Source organism: Scyliorhinus torazame, chromosome 1 (genome assembly GCF_047496885.1).
Source record: "Scyliorhinus torazame isolate Kashiwa2021f chromosome 1, sScyTor2.1, whole genome shotgun sequence".
Classification (NCBI taxonomy): Eukaryota; Metazoa; Chordata; class Chondrichthyes; order Carcharhiniformes; family Scyliorhinidae; genus Scyliorhinus; species Scyliorhinus torazame.
In genome coordinates this window covers 82,817,882-82,845,542 of record NC_092707.1, presented here as the reverse complement: position 1 = coordinate 82,845,542, position 27,661 = coordinate 82,817,882, and the positions used below count along the sequence as shown (strand labels likewise).

Here is a 27,661-nt window from a genome sequence, read left to right as displayed (position 1 = left end):
GGCCACGTGACCTCTTGCCTGCTGGATTCCGGGAGCACCGAAAGCTTCATACACCCGGATACGGTAAGGCGCTGCTCCCTCAGGGTACACCCTGCCAACCAAAGAATTTCCCTGGCCTCCGGATCCCATTCCGTCGTGGTCCGGGGGTTCTGCATGGTCACACTCACGGTCCAGGGCATCGAATTCAGTGGCTTTCGCCTCTACGTCCTCCCTAACCTCTGCGCTGCCCTACTACTTGGCCTGAACTTCCTCCAGAGCCTAACCCTCAAATTCGGCGGGCCCCTACCACCCCTCACTGTGTGCGGCCTCGCGACCCTAAAGGTCGATCCGCCTTCCCTCTTTGCCAATCTAACCCCGGATTGCAAACCTGTCGCCACCAGGAGCAGACGGTACAGCACCCAGGACAGGACCTTCATCAGGTCCGAGGTCCAGCGGCTGCTTCGGGAAGGCATCATCGAGGCCAGCAACAGCCCCTGGAGAGCCCAAGTGGTAGACATTAAAACTGGGGAGAAACACAGAATGGTCGTGGACTACAGCCAGACCATCAATCGGTACAAGCAGCTTGACGCGTACCCCCTCCCACGCATATCTGATATGGTCAGTCAGATTGCACAGTACCGGGTCTTCTCAACGATAGACCTCAAATCCGCCTACCACCAGCTCCCCATTCGTAAATCCGACCGTCCATACACCGCTTTCAAGGCGGACGGTCGTCTCTATCACTTCCTCAGGGTTCCCTTCGGCGTCACCAACTAGGTCTTCCAAAGGGAGATGGACCGAATGGTCGACCAGTACGGTTTGCAGGCCACCTTCCCATACCTAGACCACGTCACCATCTGCGGCCATGACCAGCAGGACCACGATGCCAACCTTGCCAAATTTCTCCACACCGCCACTCTCCTCAACCTCACCTACAACAAGGAGAAGTGCGTGTTTAGCACGACCCGCATCCAGAACGGAGTTCTGGGGCCCGATCCCGACCGCATGCTCATGGATCTTCCCCTCCCCCACTGCCCCAAGGCCCTCAGACGCTGCCTGGGGTTCTTCTCGTACTACGCCCAGTGGGTCCCAAACTATGCGGACAAGGCCCGCCCAGTCATTCAGTCCACCCATTTTCCTCTGACGGCCGAGGCACAGCAAGCCTTCGCCCGTATCAGAGCCGATATCGCCAAGGCCGGGATGCACGCAGTAGACGAGACACTGCCCTTTCAAGTAGAGAGCGACGTATCGGACGTTGCCCTTGCTGCCACCCTCAACCAGGCAGGCAGGCCCATGTCATTCTTTTCCCGCACCTTTCATGCCTCAGAAATTCGGCACTCATCCGTCGAAAAAGAGGCCCAAGCTATCGTTGAAGCTGTGCGGCATTGGAGGCATTACCTGGCCGGCAGGAGATTCACGCTCCTCACTGACCAACGGTCGGTAGCCTTCATGTTCAATAACACACAGCGGGGCAAGATCAAAAACGATACAATCTTGCGGTGGAGGATCGAGCTCTCCACCTATAATTACAAGATTTTGTATCGCCCCGGCAAACTCAACGAGCCCCCAGACGCCCTCTCCCGAGGTACATGCGCCAGCGCACAAGTAGACCGACTCCGGACCCTGCACGACAGCCTTTGTCACCTGGGAGTCACATGGTTGTACCGTTTCATAAAGGCCCGCAACCTGCCCTACTCCATCGAGGAAGTAAGGACAGTCACCAGGGACTGCCAGGTCTGTGCGGAGTGCAAGCCGCACTTCTACCGGCCGTACCGTGCATGCCTAGTGAAGGCCTCCTGCCCCTTTGAACACCTCAGCATGGATTTCAAAGGCCCCCTCCCCTGCACTGACCGAAACACGTATATTCTGTGTGGTCGATGAGTACTCCAGGTTCCCCTTCGCCATCCCATGCCCCGACATGACATCTGCCACCGCCATCAAAGCCCTAAACACTATCTTCGCTCTGTTTGGTTTCCCAGCCTACAACCACAGTGACAGGGGATCCTCATTCATGAGTGATGAGCTGCGTCAGTTCCTGCTTAGCAGGGGTATGGCCTCCAGCAGGACGACCAGCTACAACCCCCGGGGAAACGGGCAAGTAGAACGGGAGAACGGGACAATATGGAGGGCCGTCCAACTGGCCCTACGGTCCAGGAACCTCCCAGCCTCTCGCTGGCAGGAGGTCCTCCCTAATGCACTCCACTCCATTTGGTCACTGCTGTGCACCGCTACTAACAACACACCCCACAAATGTCTCTTTGCCTTCCCCAGGAAGTCCACATCCGGGGTGTCGCTCCCGACTTGGCTCACAGCTGCAGGACCAGTCCTGCTCCGTAGGCACATCCAGCTCCACAAGGCGGACCCATTGGTGGAAAGGGTGCAATTGCTCCATGCCAACCCCCAGTATGCCTACGTGGCGTACCCCGATTGCCGCCACGATACCGTCTCCCTCAGGGACCTGGCACCAGCAGGTTCCACACACACACACCTCTCCGGTCCGGCACCACCCTCCCCTGCGCTCCCAGCATTAACTCCACCAAGACCATCCGTCCTTCCCCTGCCCACGTCCGAGGATGTAGAGGATTTCAGCACGTTCCCGGAGCTACCGAACATCAGGGCAGCATCGACATCGCCGCCACTGCTACGTCGCTCCCAGCGGAACATCAAGGCACCAGACCGGTTAAATCTCTAACTGGCACCGGAGTTCAAAAGACATTTTTTTTTTCTGATCAAATTACTGTAAATATAAATTCATTGCTGTATATAGTTCTCCACCACTCCCGCCGGACTCAGTTTTAACCGGGGGTGAATGTGGTAAACCACTGTTGCACCTGTATTAGGTGATGTAAGGTAGGACCTGTACTGCAGGTTCGCCGGTAGTCCCTGCCTGCTGCTCCGCCCAGTAGGCGGAGTATAAATATGCGTGTCCTCCATTCAGCAACCATTTTGGCAGCTGCTGTGGGAGGCCACACATTTTAGAGCAATAAAGCCTCAGTTGTATCCAACTCTAGGGATTTGCGGGTAGCCGGCGGCGTGATCGGAGGGGCTGGGGCGGCCCCGCGATGACTGTCCGTGTAGATCGTACGCGTCGAGTGGCGTGGCATATCGAATGTCGAATGTGGCGGGCGGTGAGGAAGATGGCGTCCAAGATGGCGGCCCCCATGGATCGCACGTGGTCGGCCGCGTGGGGGAAGATGGCAGCCCCCGTGAGTCGCACGTGGTGTAAGGAGGCGGAGTCGGCAGACACGCTGCCACCTTGCGGGGTCTGCGGGCCTGTGAGTCTGAGGTTCGGGTCTGTGAGTTAGAGTTCTTAGACCTGACCAGACAGACCTTGGTGAAGTGTCCTTTTCGCCCGCAGCTGCTGCAGTTCGTGTTGCGGGCCGGGCAGTGCTTCTGGGGGTGTTGAGACTGGCCGCAAAAATAGCAGGGTAGCCCCCCATGATGGGCGGGTGGCCGCGCGGCACAGGCCTGGGGTAGTCTCTGGTTGGGGGTTCACGAGGGGGTTGCATGGTCGGCCCGGAACGCAGTAAAGCTCTGAAAAGCAACTCCAGTGAGGTGGCTAACTTTACCGTGTCGTCCAGGTCCTGGGCCCCTTTTTCGAGCAGGCGCTGTCTCACATAATTCGACTGGATTCCCGCCACGTAGGCGTCTCGGATGGTGAGCTCCATGTGCTGAGTGGCCGTAACGGCCTGGTAATTACAGTTGCGTGCAAGGGCTTTGAGGTCACGTAGGTAGTCATCTAGCGACTCCCCGGGGCGGTGGCGGCGAGTGGTGAAGACGTGTCGCGTGTAGACCTCGTTCACAGGCCATATGTAGAGGCGTTCGAGTAGTGCGAGGGCCTCTGTATAGGAGGCGGCCTCGTCGAGCTGGACAGAAATGCGATGGCTCACTCGTGGAGGAGGCTCAGCTTCTGTTCATCAGTGACGGATGGCGTGGACGACGCGGCGAGGTGGGCCTTGAAGCATCGAAGCCGGTGCGAAAAAATTTATTTTACCTCCGCGGCCTGCGGATCAAGTTCCGGTCTGTCAGGTTTGAGGGCTGATTCCATAGTTGTATTTAAGCTGATTAAATTGATGCGACCATCAATTCACTCAAAGACACGAGGAGAAGTAAACCGTGGTTTTAATCAGCTTAGAACTGAGCCTGCCTGTGACCGGTACAACACTGAAAGCGGCCCCGCAGGTCAGCAGCTCTTTATACTTCCTCTTAAGGGGAGGAGCCATGGGCAGAGCCCGTACATGCCCCAACATATCCCCTGTGGGTGAGGCCACACAATGGCCCATAGGTGGAGCCCACAGGGTTAACAACATAACACAACAGCAGAACATGATACAAATGCACTGGTGAATTATTAGCACTAGATACAAATGCACTGGTGAATTATTAGCACTATACATTCACCACAAGATGCTCTCCTTCAGCTGTGAAGCAGCTGAGAACAATTTTCGATGTTAAAGGTGCCATTCTTAAGCAACTTGTTTCTATTGGGTCCACGGTCAGGTTCAGAATCTTCAAACCACAGCAATTTTGGTAAATACGTATCCAATGGAAAATTGGATTTTGGGTGTAATTGCCAAGTATTTGCTCTTAGTCTGAGACTAAATGTTACTCCTGCCTAATATTTAAAAGGTACAACTTCTAAAAAGCTGATTACAATTTTCCATTAAATGCCCCAGTGCTAAACAAAGGAGATATGGAGTAAAAAATGAACTGAGAAGAACATTCACACAAGCAGGCTTATTTTTAAAAACATTTTCACCTGTTGGCACTGATTTTTGCTATTGGGACCACCTTTCATTGACGTTCATCAGCATTATCATAGATTATCATAGAATCCCTACAGTGCAGAAGGAGGCCATTTGGGCCATCAAACCTGCACTGACCCTCTAAAGGAGCATCCCACCTAGGCACACTCCTCCGCCGATCCCCATAACTCTACCGAGGGGCAATTGAGCATGGCCAATCCACCAAGCCTGCGCATCTTTGGAGAACCCGGAGGAAACTTGCAGAGACACAGGGAGAATGTGCAAACTCCACACAGACAGTCACCCGGGGGCCGGAATCGAATCCGGGTCTCTGGCACTTGTGAGGCAGCAGTGCTAACCACTGTGCCGCCGTGCTACCATCGCTGAACCCCCAACAACAATATCCTGGGGCAGCGGCGGCAGGTGGGGGGAGGGGGGGGGGGTGAGGGCTCCATTGACCAGAAACTGAAATAGACTCGCCATATAAATACTGTGGCGACAAGAGCAGGACAGAGACTGCGAATTCTGCGGTGAGTAACTCACCTCCGGACTCCCCAAAAGCCTGTCTGCCATCTACAAGGCACAAGTCAAGAGTGTGCTGGAATGCTCCCCATTTGCCTGGATGAGTGCAGCTCCAACAACACTCAAGGAGCTCTGCACAAAGCAGCTTGCTTGATCAGCACCCTATCCACCACCTCAAACATTCATTCTCTCCATCGCTGGCTCACAGCGGCAGCAGAGTGCACCATCTACATGATTCATAGCAACAACTCACCAAGCCCCCCTTCAACAGCACCTGTCAAACCCAACAACTTCATTACCCAGAGGACAAAGGACAACAGACAAATAAAAAAAGGAAGTAAGAGAGAAACAAACCAGCAAAGAAAAATAAAACAAAATAAGGACAGAGGTTTTAATCTAAAATTGTTGAATACAATGTTGAATCCAAAGGCTGTAAAGTGCCCGAATGAAAGATAAAGTTCTATTTCTCAATTTGAGCTTTATTAAAATGCTGCAGCAGACAAGGATAGAAATATCAGAGTGGGAGCAATGTGGGAAATTAACAAGATAGGTGATTGGAAGCTTTGTGATTATGAATTGAACAGGGGGATTCTACAAAGTGGTCATCCAGTCTGCATTTGGTCTCCCAAATGTATGAAATGAATCGTGAGCAGTGAACATAATAGACTAAATTAAAAGCAGTATAAGTATAAGTAAGTCACTGTTTCACCTGAAAGTATTTGCAGCTACAGACATTGAGGAGGGAGGATTTAAAAGGGCATCTCCTGGGCTTACTTGGAACGGTGCTGTCGGAAAGGGAAGGGGTGCTAGAGATGACTGAGGAGTCGACCAGTCTGTCAAAGAGAGAACAGTTCCTTTGGAATGCTCAAAGCAGTGGGCGGGGTAGGATGTGTCTGTCAGTGGCATCATTCTGGAGGTGGCAGAAATGGCAGAGGACCTCCTGAATACGAAGACTACTGGGGTGGAAGGTGAGGACAGGGGGAACTCTTTTGTCTTGGGAGGGAGGGGAAGAGGTGAGAGCAGATGTGCACAAACGGAATGGACACAGTTGAGCATCTGTCAACCCACATGAGGGAAAGATTCCTCAGTTGAGGAGGAAGGCATGTTAGAAGTGCTGTTGTGGATGGTTACATTGTCTTAACAGATGTGACTGAGATGGAGAAACTGGGAGAATGGAATTGAATCCTTGCAGGAAACAGGATATGAGGAAATGTTGCCAAGGTAGCAGTGGGGTCAATGGGTCTTTAACTTATTGGAACCCCTTGATTATGTTCTACCTCTCAATTTGATCATGGCCAACTTGAAAGTACATGATTAAATCTTGAAAATGTCTTATTTTTCACTTCCAGATGCTCAGAATTCATGTGAAAACAGTTGTGGACAAAGCCTGGCGAAATGTTCCTGTCATGTGACTTGCCAATCATTGGAAACATGTTGCCTAGATTACAGGGAATTCTGTCTCCGGATATCTCCTCAATCAGGAACCTTAATGGGAGGAGCAGATTTTGTCATCGTTGGTGCAACATTTAATACTGATGCCACAATAGTCTGCAAGTGAGTCTCTATTGTAGTCAGCATGCATTAAGAACCATCTCCCTGCAATTATAAAAAAGTAATGTGTTTATCTTTTAATGTGCTACAGAATTAGTGCCAATTTTTCTTTTAATCTATTTCATTATATATTTTAAAAATGTGATGTTTCCACAATAAAAAGGTTCGATAAAAGGCTGGGTGTACAATTGGATGTACACCTGGAGTAGTCTCCCACCTCTGTTCATCAGGGCAGATTTTCAATTCATTACAAACCGGATGTACAATCCACGTTTGTTTACTCAAACCCTGTCACTTTGCCTCGAGGCGTGAAACGGATGTCGCCAATGTGCCTCCCAGTCTAGAATCTGCCTGATTTTCATTCCCACCGTTACAATTCACCTTTTATTCTGGCAGGCTAATTCAGATCACTTTCCTACACATTTAAAAAGCCATTGCTGCAAAAATGCTCTTTGGTTACTGCAGGTGGAATAACCCATTCCACATTGATGCAAAGTAGTTGGGGTTTTGCATTGGCACAGAACCTGGGCTACAGGCTGGGAATGAAATTGGCTGAAGTGAGTTTAAGGAGGCCAACTGAGATATTTTTGCACTGCTTCATTTCCATCTCGACGGTAACTGTTGGAAAGCAAAGGTTTGCTTTCCATAGCTGCTTCGACTTGTGGAAGCTTTCAAACGCCATCTTCAATCTCTTGCAATGACTTCAGACCCCAACTTTGGCATATGTATGAGGCCATTTCCTGACTGCTGTGAGGGTATTACATGCCTACTCAAAGGGGAAGTTAGGATGCAGGTACAATGTAAATTCCCACCCCGCATATTCCATTCACACCAGGCTTTGGGATAGGGTTAAATTCAGGGCATAAGCTTTGTTATTGCCACATTTCTCCCCTGTCACATGAAGGCTGTAACTCAAGGCGGAGTCAGTTTCGACAGCTATGTCAGCCCTTGGGACCTTGTGTTAAGTACCTTATTTGTATGTGATGACCAGATAGTGACAGATAGCAGGTTATTCAACTATCTAGGGCACCACAGCCAGTTCAATCCTGCCCTCATCAATGTCCACATGCAACCAGAAGTAGGAATTCTGAATTTTATCTTTCCCTTCACGGGCACTGAGACCTGATGTGACAGCCACATTGCCATCTTGGCTGAGGTTAGTCTTTCCTGCACAATTGACCCTGGGACATTGCTGGTCGGCTTGATAGCATGCCAGAAATGGGTACTTCTGTTCTGAGCTGTTGGAATACATTCGCCAGATTGAACTTTCAATGCATTATTGTAATTGAATGGTCCAGACAATGCACTGTATTGTTAGAGCATCAGAATCATAACCTATAATTGGGGCCATTTCCTGATACATTTGATTAAAAAAAAGACTTGCATTTATATTGCATCTTACAAACACAAGGATGTCCCAAAATACCTTACAGCCAATGAAATACTTTGTTGTAACATAGAAAATGTTGGCAGCCAATTTGCTGACAGCAAGCTCATGCAAACAGCAATGTGATAATGACCAGCCAATTTGCTTCTTATGGTATTGAATGCGAGATAAATATTAGCCAGGACACTGGGGATAACTCCCCGCTCTTCTTCAAAATACTGCCACGGGAACTATTACAGTGCCAGAGTGGTAAATTCTTAGATGGGGAACTTACAGCCTCTTGACATTATAGGTGACAATGTGACCAAATGAGGTACGGCTGATCTCAGTATAAGGCTGACAAACTGTCTTAATTTCAGTTGCAAGCTTTAGACAGCTTTTTGCTCTATCTTTGTGAATGTAATGGTTATCGTCTGCACTCTCTGCCTTTGTGTGATTATATTTGCTCTTCAGAGTTAAAGACTATGATCTCCTACCTCTGAGGTTCATTGAAAAGTTCTGTCTGACGTATGCTTCACTTGGATAAACCACAGACACTATCCCATTTCAGGTTCAAGTCAGACATTCTTACCAATGGTTATGTTGATAAAGAAAGGAAGGCACACTGCATCTCACCATTGCTGTATGAAAATGGAAGAATACCATTTGAGTTGTCAACGGATAATGGAATGACCTTCACTCGCCAAGGGACATGGGTATCAGGTAAGGTGCTACCATTTGGCTAAATCCTTTTTAAAATTTTTCGCAGGATCTGAGTGTCATTAGCAAGGCCGGCACTTGCAGTCCATTCCTAATTGCCTTTGAGAAGGTAGTGGTGAGCCACCTTCTTAAGCTGCTAATGTTCATCTGGTGGAGGTATGTCCACAGCGCTGTTAGGAATCCAGACAAGTCACTTCCTTGACTCGTAGTTATATGGAAACAAATCAAATAAGTGAGTTCAGGGAAGTTCAGTTTAAATTGTTTGGGAACACAGAGGGAGGCAGATTTCTTAATTTCTACTACCCACCGTGAAGCCAATAATGAGCATAATTGGTGAGCATAATAAATCTCGGGAGCCACTTAGATGTTTAGATGTTTACAGCATGGAAACAGGCCCTTCATCCCAGCTGGTCCATGCTGACATGAAGCTGACAAGGGCCTGGTGCTTCGAAACCTTCAGAGAACGTACTGCTCTAAATTCCAAACCTCTGTTCATGGCTGTTCTGGAGCGGAACATCATCAAATCTGGGATCCAACTTCCTTCAATTTCCTATGCTGTCATTGAAAGAAAGCAAAGGAACATTATTGGGAAGATTGGATTATCTTTTCATCCAGAGAGCTAGTGGAAGGCTTGCATAAGCTATAGGAACTAATGCTTTAATGAAAAAATTATAGATAGTTATCCTTTCCTGGTGTGTGATACATTTGATCTCCATTCAGTAACTGCCCATGGGGATATAACTGGCTGCATTTTGCCGAGATCATCATGACTCCAATGTTGGGCTCAATTCTGGACAAGGAGCCCGGATGCGGATGTGACGGGATGTCAGTTGTGATTTCCCTGGAGGCAGCTGATTAACAAGCAGCCTCCGGGATCCCCATCCAATTAAGGATGGCCAGGGAACCATCAGGCCCAATCGGAGGCCCTGTGAGGATGACCTGACAGCAGCCCTATGTGGAGGCGTGGGGGTGTTGCCAATGTAGGTAGGAGAACATGAAGATACCTCAATCTGGAGGGAAATTTCAGCCCAAATTGTGGGGATCTATGAATCCAGATCTAAACATCATCACCCCAAGGTGCACTGTCCCCCCCACACCCCTCTCCGCCCAAGATTCTTGGGAGTAACCCTTTGAAAGAAATATTGTGTGGGACAGTGGGCCTTGACAAAGCGTGAGTGAAATGCATTGTACCAAATGGAGCCATCTTATCCTGGAGGTCAGAGGTCTTGATACCGAATTTGAACAGCTTTGAAACCCCAGGCAGTTAAAATCCAGGCTAGACTCTAAATCTGGCAAATTAGACCATAAGACCATAAGACACATGAGCAGAATTAGGCCATTTGGCCCATCAAGTCTGCTCCACCATTCACCCAGGCTAACCTCAAAAGTGTACCGCTAAAATTCTACCAACACATCCCCTGTCCCACCAGGGGCACCAGCATCCTTGGCCACTGCTACATAAAAATCAAGAGCGCCGACCGATCCATTCCCGACCACACTTCGGAAAATCGGACCACAAGATAGTGCTCCTTCTCCTGGCATACAAACATAAGTGGGAGAATCCAGTTAAGAAGGTCGTGCAATGCTGGTCCGAGGCAACAGAAGAGCTCCTACACGACTGCTTAGAGTCAGTGGACTGGTCCATATTCAAGGACTCAGTGGCCAACCTAAAAGAGTATGCCACCATCGTCACAGACTTCATCAGTAACTATGTTCGATAATTGTGTCCCAAAGAAGGTCGTATGTGCGTTCCCTAATCAGGAATCCCCTCCAAACTGAAATCCAGATCTAAGGTGTTCAAGACATGCAACACTGACCTATACAAGAAATCTAGGTATGACCTCCACAAAGCCATCAGGGATGCCAAGCGACAGTACCAGTTGAAGCTAGAGTCACAGACTAACGACACAAACTCTCATCGGTTGTGGTAGGCTTAAACAACATAATGGGCTACAAAGCATATCTGAGTAGAATCTCCAGCAGCAGCGCTACCCTCCCCGATGAACTCAATGCATTCTATGCTTGTTTCGTGCAGGAAGGCAACAAACCGTTGTCAACAACCCCACCAGCCTTGGACATATCCATACCTACCGTCACAGCTTCCGAAGTCAGACCAGCCTTCTTGAAAGTGACGGAGTCCCTGATCGTGCACTCAGATCCTAAGTGGACCAGCTGGCAGATGTGTTCGGGGACATCTTCAACCTCTCCCTACTTCGTTCCGAGGTTCCCACCTGCTTCAAGAAGACCACCATCATACCGGTGCCAAAGAAGAACCAGGCGACATGCCTCAACAACTACCATCCGGTGGCCTTGACATCTATCATTATGAAATGTTTCGAGAGGTTGGTCATGAGACACACAACTCCATACTCCCAGAATGCCTTAATCCACTGCAGTTCGCATACCGCCACAACCGGTCCTCTGCAAACACTATTTCCCTGGCCCTACACTCATCCCTGGAGCATCTCAACAACAAGGACTCCGATGTCAGACTCCTATTCATTGATTAAACCTCTGCGTTCAACACCATAATCTCAGCCAATTCCATATCAAAACTCCAAAACCTAGGATTTGGCTCCTCACTCTGCAACTGGATCTTCGACTTTCTGACCCATAGACCACAATCAGTAAGGATAAACAACAACACCTCCTCCATGATAGTCCTCAATACCGGGGACTGCATACTTAGCCCCTGACTATACTTCTTATGCACACACGACTGTGTGGCAAAATCTGGTTCCAACTCCATCGACAAGTTTGCTGATGACACGGCCGTAGTGGGTTGGATATCAAACATGATGAGTCAGAGTACAGGAAGGAGATAGAGAACCGAGTCGCATGGTATAATGACAACAATCTCTCTCTCAATGTCAGCAAAACAAAGGAGCTGATCTTTGACTTCAGAAAGCAAAGTATCCTGCATACCCCTGTCTGTATCAGTGGTGTCGAGGTGGAGATGTTTCAAATTCCAAGTGTTCACATCACCAACAATCTGTCCTGGTCCACCCAAGTCGATGCTACGACCAAGAAAGCACAACAGCGCCTATACTTCCTCAGGAATCTAAGGAAATTCGGCATGTCCACACTGACTCTTACCAATTTTTACAGATGCACCAAAGAAAGAATTCTATCTGACTGCATCACAGCCTGGTATGGCAACTGCTTGGCCCAAGAACGTAAGAAACTACAGAGAGTCATGAACACAGCCCAGTCCATCACATGAACCTGCCTCCCATCCATTGACTCTGTCTACACCTCCCGCTGCCTTGGGAAAGCGGGCAGCATAATCAAAGACCCCTCCCACCTGGTTTATTTTCTCATCCAACCTCTTCCATCCGGCAGGTGATAAAAAAGTCTGAGAAAAGTTAGGTCAGCAGTTCACCATGGTGACAATTTAATCTAAGAGTTTAATCTAATTATTCAGCTGGAAAATATGGTCATGTGGATCATTTTGCTGGCTGACATTTTTAAATCTTTCATGGGATGTGGCCGCATGCTAGGCCATGCCCGAGGCTTCTAAGAGGCAACATTGTTGCTGTGGGTCTGGAGTCACATGTAGGCCAGATCAAGTAAGGATAAAAGATTGTCTTCCCCAAAGGACGTTGCTGAACCAGATGGATTTTTGCAACAGTTGCTGATAGTTTCACGCTCACCCTTACTGAAACTAGTTTTCAGTTCCAGAGGTTTCTTATTTGAATTAAGATCCCTCCAGTTGCTCTGGAGAGATTTGAACCTGCACTCCCAGAGCATTAGCCTGGACCTCTGGATTACGTGCTCAGTGATATTTCCACTTGCCATTGCCACCCCTTGCATGTACCATACTTGCGTTGTTCACACATTACATTGGGTCCTGCACTCGACAAATGGGGAGATCAAGAGGAGTGTGGAATTCCGTGATTGTGAATGGAGTTATGAAAGATGTACCAATGGCTGAACATCGAGAATTTAATAATAATAATACTCTTTATTAGTGTCACAAGTAGGCTCACATTAACACGGCAATGAAGTTACTGTAAAATTCCCCTAGTCGCCATACTGTTCGGGTACACAGGTAGAATTCAGAATGTCCGATTCACCAAACCAGCATGTCTTTCGGGACTTGTGGGAGGAAACCGGAGGAATCCCACGCGGATACAGGGAGAACGTGCAGACTCCGCACAGACAGTGACCTAAGTCTGGAATCACACCCGGGCCCCTGGCGCTGTAAAGCAACAGTGCTAACCACTGTGCTACGTTTCACAGAATGACTGAGCCAAGACATCTATGTAACAGATTGTGCACTGACCTACGTTGTCAGATTCACTGGGTGCGATTTAATGGAAAAGCTTCTAAGTGTGGTAGTGAGTGGGAACTGCTGCAAACTTCCCAAAGCTCGGCCCGGCGAGGCCATCACAGCTATAAAACATTAATTAGCCCACTTAACGAAGCCCCACAGGCTTCACGCCGCAAATGACTGTCCCACTGGCTGATTCGCTGGGACCATGCTCGTCAGCCCCCTGCTAACAAGGGAGAGAAGCAGTTAAACCGTTCCGGCACAGTCAACCTCACACAGCTCACAGCCAGGCCACCAAGGAGACCAGCCCCGCGATTCAGGAATACCGGCCTGGCCAGACTGTTGGACACGGTCAAAATAAGACGGGATGCCCCGTTCCCCCGAGGGGCTCGGACGGTCAGCCACAGGACAGCCAGTGCCGCCTGGGAGGAAGTGGCAGTGGCCGTCAGCTCGGGGAGCATCACCAGGAGGACTGGAGCCCAGTGCTGTAAGAAGGTCAACGACCTCCACCTGGCACCGACTCCCTGGCACCAGACCTGCCCGCCACCCCCCTCAAGCATGCATCTGGCATCGTCCCGCTCAGCACTGTTCGTTTACCCAGCTCAGCCATGTCTAGAAGTGCCACCCAAGCTGCCCCCCACCCCAATTACTCCCCATCCCTCCCCATTCAGCCAAATTCCCCACCCCCTATAGTCCCCATCCACCCTATTCCCCACACCCCTAATCTCTCTCCACTCCCCATCCCCCCATACTCCCCATCTCCCCATACGCCCCATCTCCCCCTCTCCCTGTCCCCCATACTCCCCAACCCCCATGCGCCCCATCCCCCCACTCCCTATCCTCCCACTGAAATCCCCCACCCCACCACCCCTATGATGAATGATGCTTGCAGTTCCCAATGCCCTCTCTGTGTCCCTGCATGAGAAGTTGGGACACAACAGATGGGAGAAGGCCCAGACGGGCGGCGAGGTGGCAGACATCAGAGTCTCACCCGTTAGGAGGAATGGGCCTTGGAGGTCGCGGACAGATAGGTCACCGATGTAGAGATTGGCATACAGCACAGAGGTGAGGTTCCATTGGCCCCCACCCAGATGACCAGTCACACGTGAGCTGTTAATGCCATGCAGAATGACCCATCCCTCCCACTGCCCACATATCCATTCTCCTGCATCCTCATCCGATGGTGCCGGCCCATTCGGGGTAGTCCCCCGCCCTGCCTCCCATGAGAACATCTCAGAGGGTGCTCCTGAGGGGAATCACCATATTCACAGCACAACTGTTATCGCCACCCTCCACCAGCGCAGAGACGCACACCTCGGTGGGCGACAGTAGTGGCCAGGCTTCTGGGGCACATTCTGGTCAGTACTACACAGTTGCCTTTGCACATCAGGTGGAGGCGGGAATGCCCCAGGCGAGACAGCAATCGGAGGGCTGAGCATCTGGAACAGGTTTACCCGGCGATGATGCAGTTAATAGGGTGCAGCCGTGATATTCAGAGGGAGATGTCTGCGACACTCCAGTAGGTCCATAGCTGATTGGAGGAGTCCCAGAGATTACGATCGCAGGAGATGGCAAGAGCAAAATGTGGCACCGGGGCCAACACTGCTCGGGTGGCGACCGCAGTGTAAAGCCCGGTGCAGGACATCAGCAGCATGAGTGGAGGTAACCAAGGCGTGGCTCAGTCAGTGACAGCCATGGCTGAGCGCCTCAACAGCATGTCCCATCAGTGGGGGACTCGTCTCAGTCCCAGGTGGATGTTAATGAGGCCGTGCACAGCATGTCCCAGTATCAGGTGGGCATTGCCAAGGCCTACCAGAGGACATCTCGGTCGCTGGGGAAGTGTCCCAGTCTCAGGTGCGCATTGCCGAGACACTGTGGTGCATGTCCCAGTCACAGGTGGGCATTGCCAAGGTACTGTGGTGCCTGTCCTGGTCACAGGTGGGCATTGCCAAGGCATTGTGGTGCATGTCCCAGTCACAGGTGGGCATTGTCAAGGCGTTGTGGTGCATGTCCCAGTCACAGGTGGGCATTGCCAAGGTTCTGTGGTGCCTGTCCTGGTCACAGGTGGGCATTGCCGAGACACTGTGGTGCATGTCCCAGTCACAGGTGGGCATTGCCAAGGTACTGTGGTGCCTGTCCTGGTCACAGGTGGGCATTGCCAAGGCATTGTGGTGCATGTCCCAGTCACAGGTGGGCATTGCCGGGGCACTCCAGACCATGACCCAGTCACCGAGGATCATCGCAGAGAGCGTTGACACTGTGCTGCAGATATTGGGGAGTTGCCAAGGCTGGCAGAGCCAGGTGATGCAGGGGCAGCTGGGTCTCGATCCAGGTGTCCCTCTGTCCCGAGGTGAACCCCAGGCCCTGTGGGCACTGACTGGTAGAGCATAGAAGGCTAAGCAAGTCGAGGACCATTGAAAGGGCATGGGTGAGGGGGATTGGGGGTAAGAGAGGGTGGGTGCAATGAGGGGCTGGGGGAAGGTGTGAGGGGTGGGGGGACGGGATGGGAGACGGGAGGAAAGTGTGGTGGCACCATCGGGGGATTGGGGCAGTTGGGGACATATACGAATAGCGTTAAATATATTTGCACTCGTGAAATATGGCGCCTCCGGCACTTCTGCAAAGCGGGTCGAGCACTATTCCCTTGCCCCAGTTCCCCAGGCACGAAGGTCCGCACCGCCCCCCAGGCACATCAAATGCAGGTGATGGGTGTGAGCGAGCACTCAGCAGACAGGCAGGGGTCAGACTATGGCATAGATTGAGGAACACCAGCGCTCAGCTCTCTGCGGGTTATCATCCTGTCCTCAACAGTGACCCGCTGACAGTGCAGACACAGTCCCATCGCCTTGGACTGTTATTTTGCAGACCCTGGGAGGGTGGAACTGGGTGGTGGGGGCTGGGGAAGTGGAGGGGGGAGGGAGTGGTAGGAAGCGGGAAGGCTGAGGGATGGGGGTTGCGGGGAAATGTGGGGAGGTGGGAAGGAATGGCGGTGCCTCCTTGTTCTCCTCCTCCTCCTCGGTGGTCACATGTTCTTCCCCCTCCACCTCCAGAATGTCGCCCTGCTGCTGTGCCAGTTGTGGAGGTCAGTAAAAACTTCTTATTGTGCTCACCCCAGTCCAACGGCAGCATCTCCACATCAGTTGTGGAGGGCACAGCAGAACACCACAAAACGGGCACCACCAGAATGATCAAGGCATCGGAACCGCATTTTGAGGAGTCCGATGCACCGCTCAATGACAGCCTGGTTGGCCGCATGGGCCTTGTTGTATCGGGTCTCCGCATCGGTACTCGGCCTCCGTACTGAAATCATTATCCAGGCCCTCAGCGGCTACCCCTTACCCCTAAGAGCCAAACGGCCATCCTGGGGTGGACCTCAAAGAGGCCGGGGTTGTCCGACTGCCCCAGGATGTAGCGTCGTACACACTCCCTGGGAAGCGTGCACACATGCTCATGATCTTCATGTGGTGGTCGCATACGAGCTGGATGCGGGGTGGATCACTTTCCTGTTGATGTGGGGCACTCCCAAATGGCCCGGTGAGTGCAAGGTGACATGCGTGCCATCCACTACCCCCAGGACCTGAAGCATCCCAGCGATGGCGGAGAATCCTGCTGCCCGGGCATCCTATTGGCCTTGGTCCAGGTCAAAGTTTATATAGTTCGCAGCCTCAGAGATGCCGCACAAGCCCCTGTTCGAGTCCTGGAATGACCTGGAGATGTAGAGGTTCAGGGCTGCGGTCTGCTTGGTGACCACTGGGAGCGGGTGTCCTCCTCCTCCGCATGGTGCCAAGTCCGCAAGGACATGGCACAAATGCCCCACCATCCCCTTATTGAGGGGGAGCCTCCTGCAGCACGCGCTGTCTGTCACCTTTTTGAAAGACCAGCGATGCCTGTGCACCTTGGGCTGATGGGCGACCGGGTCCTCAGGGTGTGGGGTGGGGCTCTGCACATGGGCCAGCTCGAGCCTCTGTTGACACTGCCGCCGCTGCCTTCTCCGGTGTCTGGCTGCCTGGCCTGCCAACTGCACCCCGAGGACAGCTTCCGCGGGGTTCAAGATATCATGCATCTCGTGTAATATCTGTAAGGAATTGGAGAGGGTGTGAGACTGACATAGAGTGGTGTCTTCCACCCCGGGACCCTCCATTCCCCTAATGCTCTCCCCTCCCCCTCTTCACACCATCTGTCATCTGACATGCCTGCCCACGCACCCCTGGTCATAGCGGGGGCCCTGCTCACTGGACCCCACACCCTGTACCCCAGACACCCGCACATAACATTACCTGTACCGGACGCTGGTGCCCTCCCTGGTGTACACACCAATCCTTTGGTCACCGAAATGTCCCCAGTGCTAGGGTCCATCCCCTGGGTTTTCGAATGTTGGCCGCTGCGTCCGTGGTATTGCTTCCGGCAGTGTTCAGGCACAGTGTCCAGGTATCATGGCCTGGATGGGAAGCTAGGCAATATCTCCCACATGCTACATGAAAAGCCTACCAATGGGAATCCACTTGGGAGCTGTGACGTGCTAACTTAACTACGATTGCCAAGACCCAATTAGCAATAGTCTTCAGCCGCATATTTAGAAGCCTCTGCGCTCATTGGGAGTTATGCGTCACCAGTGGGGTAGACAAGCAGGGGCTGGGGTTGCCCCTGGAATGAGAACACATGATCCAGGGGGTCGCATTGCAGACCCGTGGGCGCTCAGACACCCCCTCCCCCATCTGGCCATGTCAGGCAACCCCCCCCACTTTCTGGCGGGCCACCCTGACCGAGACCGACCCCGACCCCCCGGCAGTGCCAAGGTGCCGAGCTGGCATTATTTTGGGCTGGGGTGCCCTGTGTGGGTGTTGGCGGGGGGTGCAGGCGTGGACCCTTCCACAGTGCATTCGGGCTGTGGGGGTTCGTGGGCTGATTTGGGAGCCTCGGTCATGTCTCGATGTCTCGCTATACTGGGGAGTCCCTTTGAGCAGAGTTCCTCAGCGTGGCCATGTGCGGCCTTGGCCGCGCGTTCCCCGATGAGGCCCTTTATACAACGTGAATGCCGTTGAATAGCCATGTGTTTCTCGGCACTGCGAACTCCGCGAAACACGCGGCTAAACGCGGTCACTTTGGACCCAATCAGTGCAATCGTGCCCGGAGAGGTAGTCTCAAAGCAAATACAGCCGAGAACCACATGAATCCTTCTCCACAAAGGAACATCTGATCTCATTATTAATTCTAATGAATCATGGAGTGATTTCAGGATAAGATTTAACAATCATGATCTCCTTGAACTTTGTTCTCCCAGCTGATGTGCTCAATGAACGCCTTGATTAGATTGCTGCTCTGTAAGCATTCCTTGAAATCCACTAGTCCATATATCGTGACCGCAAACCATTCAATCTTGTGCAAAATATTTTTTAAATGGCAGAAGTAATTTGCACTGATCTCTGAAAGGAGGGACGAAATATTTATCCCAAGTGGAATATTATGGCTCCATAAACATTGTTCTGATGAAGCTCTGCCAGAGGATTAAGATGTTTAAAAATCCACTTAGCAGTTAACAGGGTTCACAAGACTGCAACCCAGAGTGTGGCTGGGAAGTCAATGATTCAGTCTTGGCAATTCCATAAAGTCTTGACACCAACGAGACCAATTGGGAAAGCAAAGTTCAAGTAGTTTAGAATTTTCAATTTGTGACCTTGAAATCAATCTCTGCTCAATTAACATTAATAATAAACATTGTTTTCCTTTTTGCAAGACGGATTTGTTTGGCCCATATTTGTACAGGGGGCATGTAACACGCAGAGGATGACTGCCAACACCCTTCAAGCTGCTAATGCCAGTCAACCTTCAAACTAAATATTTACTAATTGCAGCATTATCATTACAAAATTACCTTGGGCTTATTACGGCAACATTTTATGATCAATTACCTGAATAGGTTTACAATGGGCCTCTCCTAGCATTAGCAAAGTTCTGTGTTAAAGCAAGCCTGAGGTTGTAAACTTGATGCAAAAGATTTGGCAACACTGGTACTGACATGACAGAAAGATAATGCCGAGTGATTTCACTCGCACGAAAGAGAGGGCACACGTGGAAAACTGACTGCTGGGCGTTGGCCGCCCATCAGGAACTTACATGATTTACTGCTGAACCCAGGTTAAGTGTGAGTTTAATACAAGGGTTTATTCCACAGCCGGGCACTCTGAGTGAAGGACGATGCCCACAGTGGTGTTCCGGCTGGTAAACTGCAGTAAATTTGTGGGCACAATATCAGGCATTCCGCAGTTCCTCCTCAGTTAACCCCTGCCTGCATTCAGCACTCCACTGTGGGCAGGAGTCTCTGGTCCCCCAGCCGCGTGTTCCTCGGCGGCGCGCCGTTCGCTGGGGGCGGGATTCTATCTTCCCGCTGCTTCTCAACGGGGGTTCCCATTTAAACCATCGCAAGATGCCCGGGAAACCCGCGGGCAGGGGAGCGTTGCCAGCGGGAAAAGAGAATCCCAATGGCCGGAGAATTCTTTTAAAAAAAAATTTGGAATACCCAAATCACTTTTTCCAATTAAGGGGCAATTTAGCATGGCCAATCCACCTAGCCTGCACATTTTTGGGTTGTAGGGGTGAAATCCACGCAAACACGGGGAGAATGTGCAAACTCCACACAGACAGTGACCCAGAGCTGGGATCGAACCTGGGACCTCGGCGCCGTGAGGCAATAGGGCTAACCCACTGCACCGCCGTGCTGCCCAATGGCCAGAGAATTCTGGCCAGTGTGTTTAATTGGAGGTTAAATAGACTGGCTGTTCACACTTCTGAAATGACTGTGTGCTAATGCCGAAGTGGAGGTGCTAACCGCTGACTTAACACTCACCTTCCTCTACCTGCGATCTACGAAGGATCTTCAAAAACAGTCCAAAGGCTTATATTCATTCAGCTTATTGAAAGAGAAACTGCCCCTTCGGAATTCAAATAAACAAAATATTGGCACAGGCCCCTGGTGCAGTACATGAGCTGTCATGGAAGAGATCATTGAAACTTAATGAGCTATAAACAGAAAAGATGAAGGTGATGCATAGGGTACAGATGTTCCCAGTTTTATAGTGTGTGCTGTTCACAAATCATCACAATGTATCATCAGCATTAGAAAGAAAGTTGCAGAATGGGTTCATAAGAGACCAGAAATTGCTGTATTTGGTTTGACACGATTGATGACTTCAATGGAGATGCTATATTGTGCATAAGGAGGATGCAGTTCCTCCTGTGGTGGCAATAAGACCAAAAGGAATAGGAAAAGCTATGGGCCATTCAGCCCTTCGAGTCTGCTCCACCATTTAATACTCTACACTAAGTCCACTTGCGCCAAGGAAGTGCAGCATGCACATTCAAGAGAAGCTTAATCAAATAATTATATACCATTGGGGTAGGGCAGCCATGGGGTGGGTGGTCGCACATTTGGTGCTCCTGCTCGAGGTGGAATTGTTTGGTACTTTTCACCTGATATAGAGGTCATTTGCTGATGCAAAGTGCATGAACAGTGAGAGATAGAAATTCTCCCCTGGTAGGGCCTGTTTATGGCTTATCAAATGAGGAATGTAACGATCAAGGGGCAGCAGTCTGGCCGTGAGGTCTTTCGAAGTGCGTCAGTGGCAAAGATGGCGGAGAGCTCTGGGGCGTCGTTGGCTGTCCAGTGGTCTTCTGAGCAATTGGCAGAGTTTCTAAACGGCCAGTTTCAACAACAGAGGCAAGAGGCCTCAGAGGACCTGGCTAAGGAGGTGGAGCCGATCAGGGCGGCTATTAAGAGAGTGGAGGAAAGTCTGGAGGCGCAGAGTTTGGCGCTTCAGAAGATGGAGGAGTTGGTAGTAGAAGATGAGGACCGGTTGACCTCGTTGGAGGCAGAGATGGTGCTCGTGGCGGAGGGCAGAAGCGGCTGAGGGAGAAAGTGGAAGACCTGGAGAATCGCTACCGGAGGCAGAATCTCCGGATTGTGGGGCTGCCTAAGGGGATCAACTGGACACAGGCCACAAAGTACGTGGCGAATATGTTTGAGAAGTTGGTGGGAGGGGGTCTTTGATCAACCTCCCGAAGTGGATTGAGCACACAGGGCCTTGAGGAGGAGGCTGGAGGTGGGGCAGCAGCCCAGGGTGATGGTGGCACCATTCTCTGGATAAAGAGAAGATTCTGTGGTGGACGAAAGCAACGAGAGTGTATAGCTGGAAGGAAACATGGTGCAAATCTACCAAGCGGCCCTCTAAAAGAAAAGAGTGAAGTTTGGGGTGTTACACCCTGCTCACCTGTGGGTCACGCACCAGAATCAGGAATTCTATTTTGATGCGCCGGAGGAGGCGAGCACAAACTCGGGACTTCTGAGGACATTGAACTTTGGAGATGCCAGTACGGGGAATGTGGGTATGTATGCCGGGTGGATTGTTGTATTTACTGTGTTTGGGCATGGATTGGGCAAGTGTGTTCTACTGTTCTTGGAGAATTGTGGGTGGGAGGTGGTAAGGAGGGATGGGGGCTAGGCGGTTGCCTTGAGTGGGGGCTACCATGCCAGCAGGTAGGCTAGTTAATGGGAGTGAAGTGGGGGGGTTGATCTGTGGAGGGAGTAGGGGAGGGGTGGGTTGGTTTTCTGTTTCTTTGTTTTGGGGAGAAGGGGGTGGGGAAGCGGGGTTGCTGACGTGGGTGGCGTCGGTATGGCGCAGTTGGTTAAGAGGGCATGGCGGCGGACATCTTTGGGAGGCCCCGAGGGTGCGTCAGGTGTGGACCCGGGGGAGCTGGTTAAAGAGGGCGTTGATCGGGTGATAGTTGAACGCGGAGTGTGGGGCGGGGGGCAAGGAGGGGGGGGGGGGGGGATTGCCCGGTTGATTATACTGAACGTTTGCGGATTGAATGGGTTGATTTCGCACATTTAGGTGTTTGAAGGCAGACATGGTGTTTCTTCAGGAGAAGCATTTGAAGGTGGGGGACCAGATGAGGTTGAGAAAGGGCTAGGCGGGGCAGGTATTCCATTCGGGGTTGGATATGAGGACGAGAGAGTGACAGTGTTGATCAATAAGAGAGTGACTTTTGAGGTGGGGAGTACAGTGAAAGACCCTGGGGGTATATTTGTTATGATGAGTGGAAGGTTGGAGGGGGTGTCTGTGGTGCTGGTGGATGTAAATGCCCAAAATTGGGATAATATAGAGTTTCTGAGGCGGGTTTTGGCAAAGAATCCGGACCTGGGCACGCACTGGCTGATTATGGTGTGCGTGAGGCTGGGATTTTAATACAGTGCTGGACCCAAGTTTGGACCTGTCCTGTTGATGTACCATCAATGACGACAGACGAGAGTCGGAAGAGTAAACTGCGGCTTTAATCAGCGAAAAGACACCTGCTGGCAGCCGGTCCCAGAATGAGGGCAGGGCTGGAGGTTAGCCACCTTTATACTTGAGCCCGAGGGGCGGAGCCAGCAGGGACAAACCCAGACATGTAACAAACAGTAAGAACAATAAGTAAGAACAGTAAGTACAATATAATACAGTGGTTTACCCCACCTGTCCAAGGTCCCTGAAGATGTCGGCCATGGCAAAGGAGCTGTTGGGGTTTATGGAACGCATGGGAGGGATGGGGCAGTCCCGTGGCGGTTTGAGAGGCCGAGGGCAATGGAACTTTCATACTTCTCACGTGACCACCATGTGAACTCCTGGATTGATTTCGTTGTCCTAGATAAGGGGCTGGTTTACCCAACCATTGGGGCTGGTTTAGCACACTGGGCTCAATAGCTTTGCTTTTAAAGCAGACCAAGGCAGGCCAGAAGTGCGGGGTCAATTCCCGTACCAGCCTCCCCGAACAGGCGACTCGGGGCTTTTCACAGTAACTTTGTTTGAAGCCTATTGTGACAATAAGCAATTTTCATTTTATTTTTCAAGGTGCCATTGGTGGGGTGGTTGGGTCAGAAGATTCAGCGAATGGGGTGTCTGACTGTGGTAGTCACCACTAGCTGTATTATATGTATTACGGAAGACACATATGCGAGAGGTACATGGGTAAATCCCTGCCTGCTGGCTCCGCCCAGTAGGCAGCGTATAAATGTGTGTGTGCACTGGTGCTGCAGCCATTCTGGTGGCAGCTACAGGAGGCACAACATCTTTGCTCAATAAAGCCTCGATTGTTCCACTATTCTCGTCTTTGTGGTAATTGATAGTGCATCAATTTATTGAGCAAAGAGTTTAAAACGATGGATCTTCGCATCAAGCCTGATCGCCTGCATCTGAGCCCTCAAGCAGCCAACGCTACGTCCGCCTGCATCGAAAGCTACCTCCGAACATCCGCTGAGGAACCCACGGACGCGCTGAAGCTCCAAGTCCTCGATTCACGGGTGAGCCCTGACATTCTTCCTCTCATCCGGGATGCGCCCACTTACTCTGAAGCAATGGAGGGACATTACATTTGGCCAGTGAATCAACTATATGCCAGGCACCTCCTGTCCACGAGACAGCAGCTCCCCGGTGAGTCCCTGGACGATTTCTGGTGTGCCCCCTGGCGAGGAACTGTGATTGCCAGGCAGTTTCAGCAGTCCAGCACACAGAACTTTAATCCGAGATGCCTTCGTTACGGGCATGAGGTATGCGTACGTCCGCCAGTGCCTATTGGAAGGGATAACGCTTGAACTTGCAGGAACCAGGCAGCTCACGAACTTGTTAACAGTGGCCTCCCGTAACGTCCAGTCGTACGCCCCCGACCGCACTGCACCCTCATGGACATCGTGGGCCCCACCAGCTACCGACTCCAGCTCACCGCAAGCCTGCGCCGCGCTGCAGCCAGCCAACCCCGGGGGGCCCAAAAGCTATTTTTGCGGGGAGAACAAACACCCCTCGCAGTGCTGTCCGGCGCGGATCACAACCTACAACGGATGCGGAAAGAAGAGTCACTTTGTTTCTGTGTGCCAGGCCTGGTCAGCCGCCGCTGTTTCTAGGCCCAGCGTTCCTACACCCCCCACATGCGACCCAGGGGCGCCGCTATTTTCCTCCTCGCAGGCCATGTGCGCCCTGTGGGCGCCGCCACCTTCGGCGCCATTTTGGACGTCGCTTCAGGACCCCTGCTCGACTGGAAGCTCGTCTGGCCGTTCATCGCCTACCGCTACCCCCACCACCGCTGACCAGCCCGGGGCCTCCCAGCATCTTCCGCAGATCGCCTCGATCACTCTGGACGAATCCCGGCCCCGCAACCTCGCGACCGCAACGACAATGGTGAAAATCGATGGGCACGAGACGACCTGCCTTTTTGACTCCGGGAGCACAGAGAGCTTCATCCACCCCACGACGGTAAGGCGATGCTCCCTCCCGGTACACCCCGTCACCCAGAATATGTCCCTGGCCACCGGATCCCATTCCGTAGAAATCCGGGGGGTACTGCATCGCGACCCTCACCGTCCAAGGCGTAGAGTTTAGCAACTTCCGGCTCTACGTCCTCCCCCACCTCTGCGCTGCCCTGTTACTCGGCCTGGACTTCCAGTTCCACCTCCAAAGCTTAACCTTAAAATTCGGTGGACCCCTACCCCCCCTCACCGTATGCGGCCTCACGACCCTTAAGGTCGATCCACCTTCCTTGTTTGCGAACCTCACCCCAGATTGCAAACCCCGTCGCCACCAGGAGCAGACGGTACAGTGCCCAGGACAGGACCTTCATCAGGTCGGAGGTCCAGCGGCTGCTGCGGGAAGGCATCATTGAGGCCAGCAACAGCCCCTGGAGAGCCCAAGCGGTAGTAGTAAAGACTGGGGAGAAGCACAGGATGGTCATTGACTACAGTCAGACCATCAATCGGTACACGCAGCTCGACGCGTACCCCCTCCCACGCATATCTGACATGGTCAATCAGATTGCGCAGTATCGGGTCTTTTCCACAGTGGACTTCAGTGAAGTCTGCCTACCACCAGCTCCCCATCCACCCGGAGGACCGCCAATACACTGCGTTCGAAGCAGATGGCCGCCTCTATCACTTCCTTAGGGTTCCCTTCGGTGTCACTAATGGAGTCTCGGTCTTCCAATGTGAGATGGACCGAATGGTTGACCGGTACGGACTGCGGGACACATTCCCGTAACTAGATAACGTCACCATCTGCGGCCATGATCAGCAGGACCACGACGCTAACCCCCTAAAAACTCTCCAGACCGCCAAGCTCCTTAATCTCACGTACAATAAGGAGAAATGCGTGTTCCGCACCAACCGCTTGGCCATCCTTGGCAATGTCGTGGAAAATGGAGTTCTAGGGCCCGACCCCGACCACATGCACCCCCTCATGGAACTTCCCCTCCCCCACTGCCCCAGTCTGGGATTTTTCTCCGACTATGCCCAGTGGGTCCCTAACTATGCAGACAAAGCCCGCCCACTCATTCAGTCCACAGTTTTTACCCTGATGGCTGAGGCCCGCCAGGCCTTCAACCGCATCAAGGCAGACATCGCAAAGGCCACGATGCACGCGGTCGACAAGTCCCTCCCCTTCCAGATCGAGAGCGATGCATCGGACGTAGCTCTGGCCGCCACCCTCAACCAGGCGGGCAGGCCTGTGGCCTTCTTTTCCCGCACCCTCCATGCCTCCAAAATTTGGCACTCCTCTGAAGAAAAGGAGGCCAAAGCCATTGTGGAAGCTATGCGGCATTGGAGGTATTATCTGGTCGGCAGGGGATTCACGCTCCTCACTGACCAACGGTCGGTTGCTTTCATGTTCAATAATACACAGCGGGGCAAGATCAAAAATGATAAGATCTTGAGGTGGAGGACCGAGCTCACCACCTATAATTCCAAGATTTAGTATCGTCCTACGAGCCCCCTGACGCCCTATCCCGCGGTACATGTGCCAGCGCAAAGTGGACCGACTCCGAGCTCTCCACGACGGCCTCTGCCACCCGGGGGTCACCCGGTTCTTCCATTTCATCAAGGCCCGCAATCTGCCCTACTCCATTGAGGAGGTCACCAGACACTGCCAGGTCTGCGCAGAGTGCAAGCCGCACTTCTACCGGCCAGATTGAGCGCACCTGGTGAAGGCCTCCCGCCCCTTTGAGCGCCTCAGCATGGACTTCAAAAGGCCCCTCCCCTCCACCAACCGCAAAACGTACTTTCTGAACGAGATTGACGAGTACTCCCGGTTCCCTTTCGCTATCCTATGCCCCGATATGACTTCTGCCACGGTCATTAAAGCCCTCCACAGTATCTTCACTCAGTTCGGTTTCCCCACCTACGTCCACAGCGATCGGGTATCCTCCTTTATTAGTGATGAGCTGCGTCAGTTCCTGCTCAGCAAGGGCATTGCCTTGAGCAGGACGACCAGCTACAACCCCCGGGGAAACGGGCAGGTGGAGAGGGAGAACGGGACGGTCTGGAAGGCTGTCCTGCTGGTCCTGCAGTCTAAAAATCTCCCAGTCTCCCGCTGGCAGGAGGTCCTCCCCGATTCGCTCCACTCCATCTGATCGCTCCTCTGCACCACGACTAACAAAACCCCCCATGAACGTCTCTTTGCCTTCCCCAGGAAGCCCACCTCCGGGGTCTCGCTCCCAACATGGCTGACAGTTCCTGGACCCGTCCTCCTTCGCAAGCATGTGCGGACCCATAAGTCGGACCCTTTGTTCAAAAGGCTCCACCTCCTACACGCGAACCCGCAGTACGCCTACGTGGCGCACCCCGTCGGGCACCAGGACACAGTCTCCCTCCGGGACCTGGTACCCGCTGGATCCCCACCCACGGGCCCCGACCCGACACCCGCCCCACCCCCCCTCCGGTTGCCTCTTTCACCCCTGTGCCACTCCCCCTCCCCCCAGCGAATCTCACCACAGCCCCCGCCCCAGGAGGATCCGTCCTCCCACTGGTTCCACTCAGGGGTGACGAAGACGAGGACAACAGGCTCCCGGAGTCAAGGTGACCAAGTCGGCGCCCACATCACCACCAGGACTGAGGCGATCGCAGAGGAAGGTCAAGGCCCTCGACAGACTGAACTTGTAAAAATAAATGTCCACCACCCCCACCGGACTCATTTTTAACAGGGGGTGAATGTGGTAGTCACCACTAGCAGTATTACATGTATTACGGTAAGACACGTATACTAGAGGTACATGGGTAAATCCCTGCCTGCTGGCTCCGCCCAGTAGGCGGTGTATAAATGTGTGTGCTCGCCGGTGCTGCAGCCATTCTGGTTCCAGCTACAGGAGGCACAACATCTTTGCTCAATAAAGCCTCGATTATTCCACTACTCATGTCTTTGTGGTAATTGATAGTGCATCACTGACCACACGTTGCATTGAATGGAATTGCGGGTGGCAAGGGGAGTCCACAGCGGCCGCAGTGGAGGTGAGATGAGGGGTTATTGGCGGATGTGGAGGTTTGTGAAAAGATAGGGGTGGCTATCCGGAACTATGAGGAGCAGAATAAGACGGGGAGGTTTCCACCTCCACATTGTTGGAGGCACAGAAGCCGGTGATAAGGGGATAGTTTTTCTCGATCCGGCACACAAAGAGAGGGTGGAATGGGCTAAGAGGTTGAGGTTGGTGGAGGCCATTCTT

General features: G+C 52.2%; 1 protein-coding gene across 5 annotated transcripts in view; it reads left to right on the top strand.

The window, feature by feature from the left end:
* The window catches only part of susd2 (sushi domain containing 2), a 353,392-nt gene that overhangs the window by 190,266 nt on the left and 135,465 nt on the right, over positions 1 to 27,661 (top strand). For all 5 annotated transcript variants that reach the window (XM_072497158.1, XM_072497185.1, XM_072497149.1 and 2 more), the window contains exons 4-5: positions 6,596 to 6,800; positions 8,735 to 8,886. In XM_072497158.1, the coding sequence (XP_072353259.1) occupies positions 6,596 to 6,800; positions 8,735 to 8,886 (357 nt within the window). The remainder of the gene's footprint in view (positions 1 to 6,595; positions 6,801 to 8,734; positions 8,887 to 27,661) is intronic.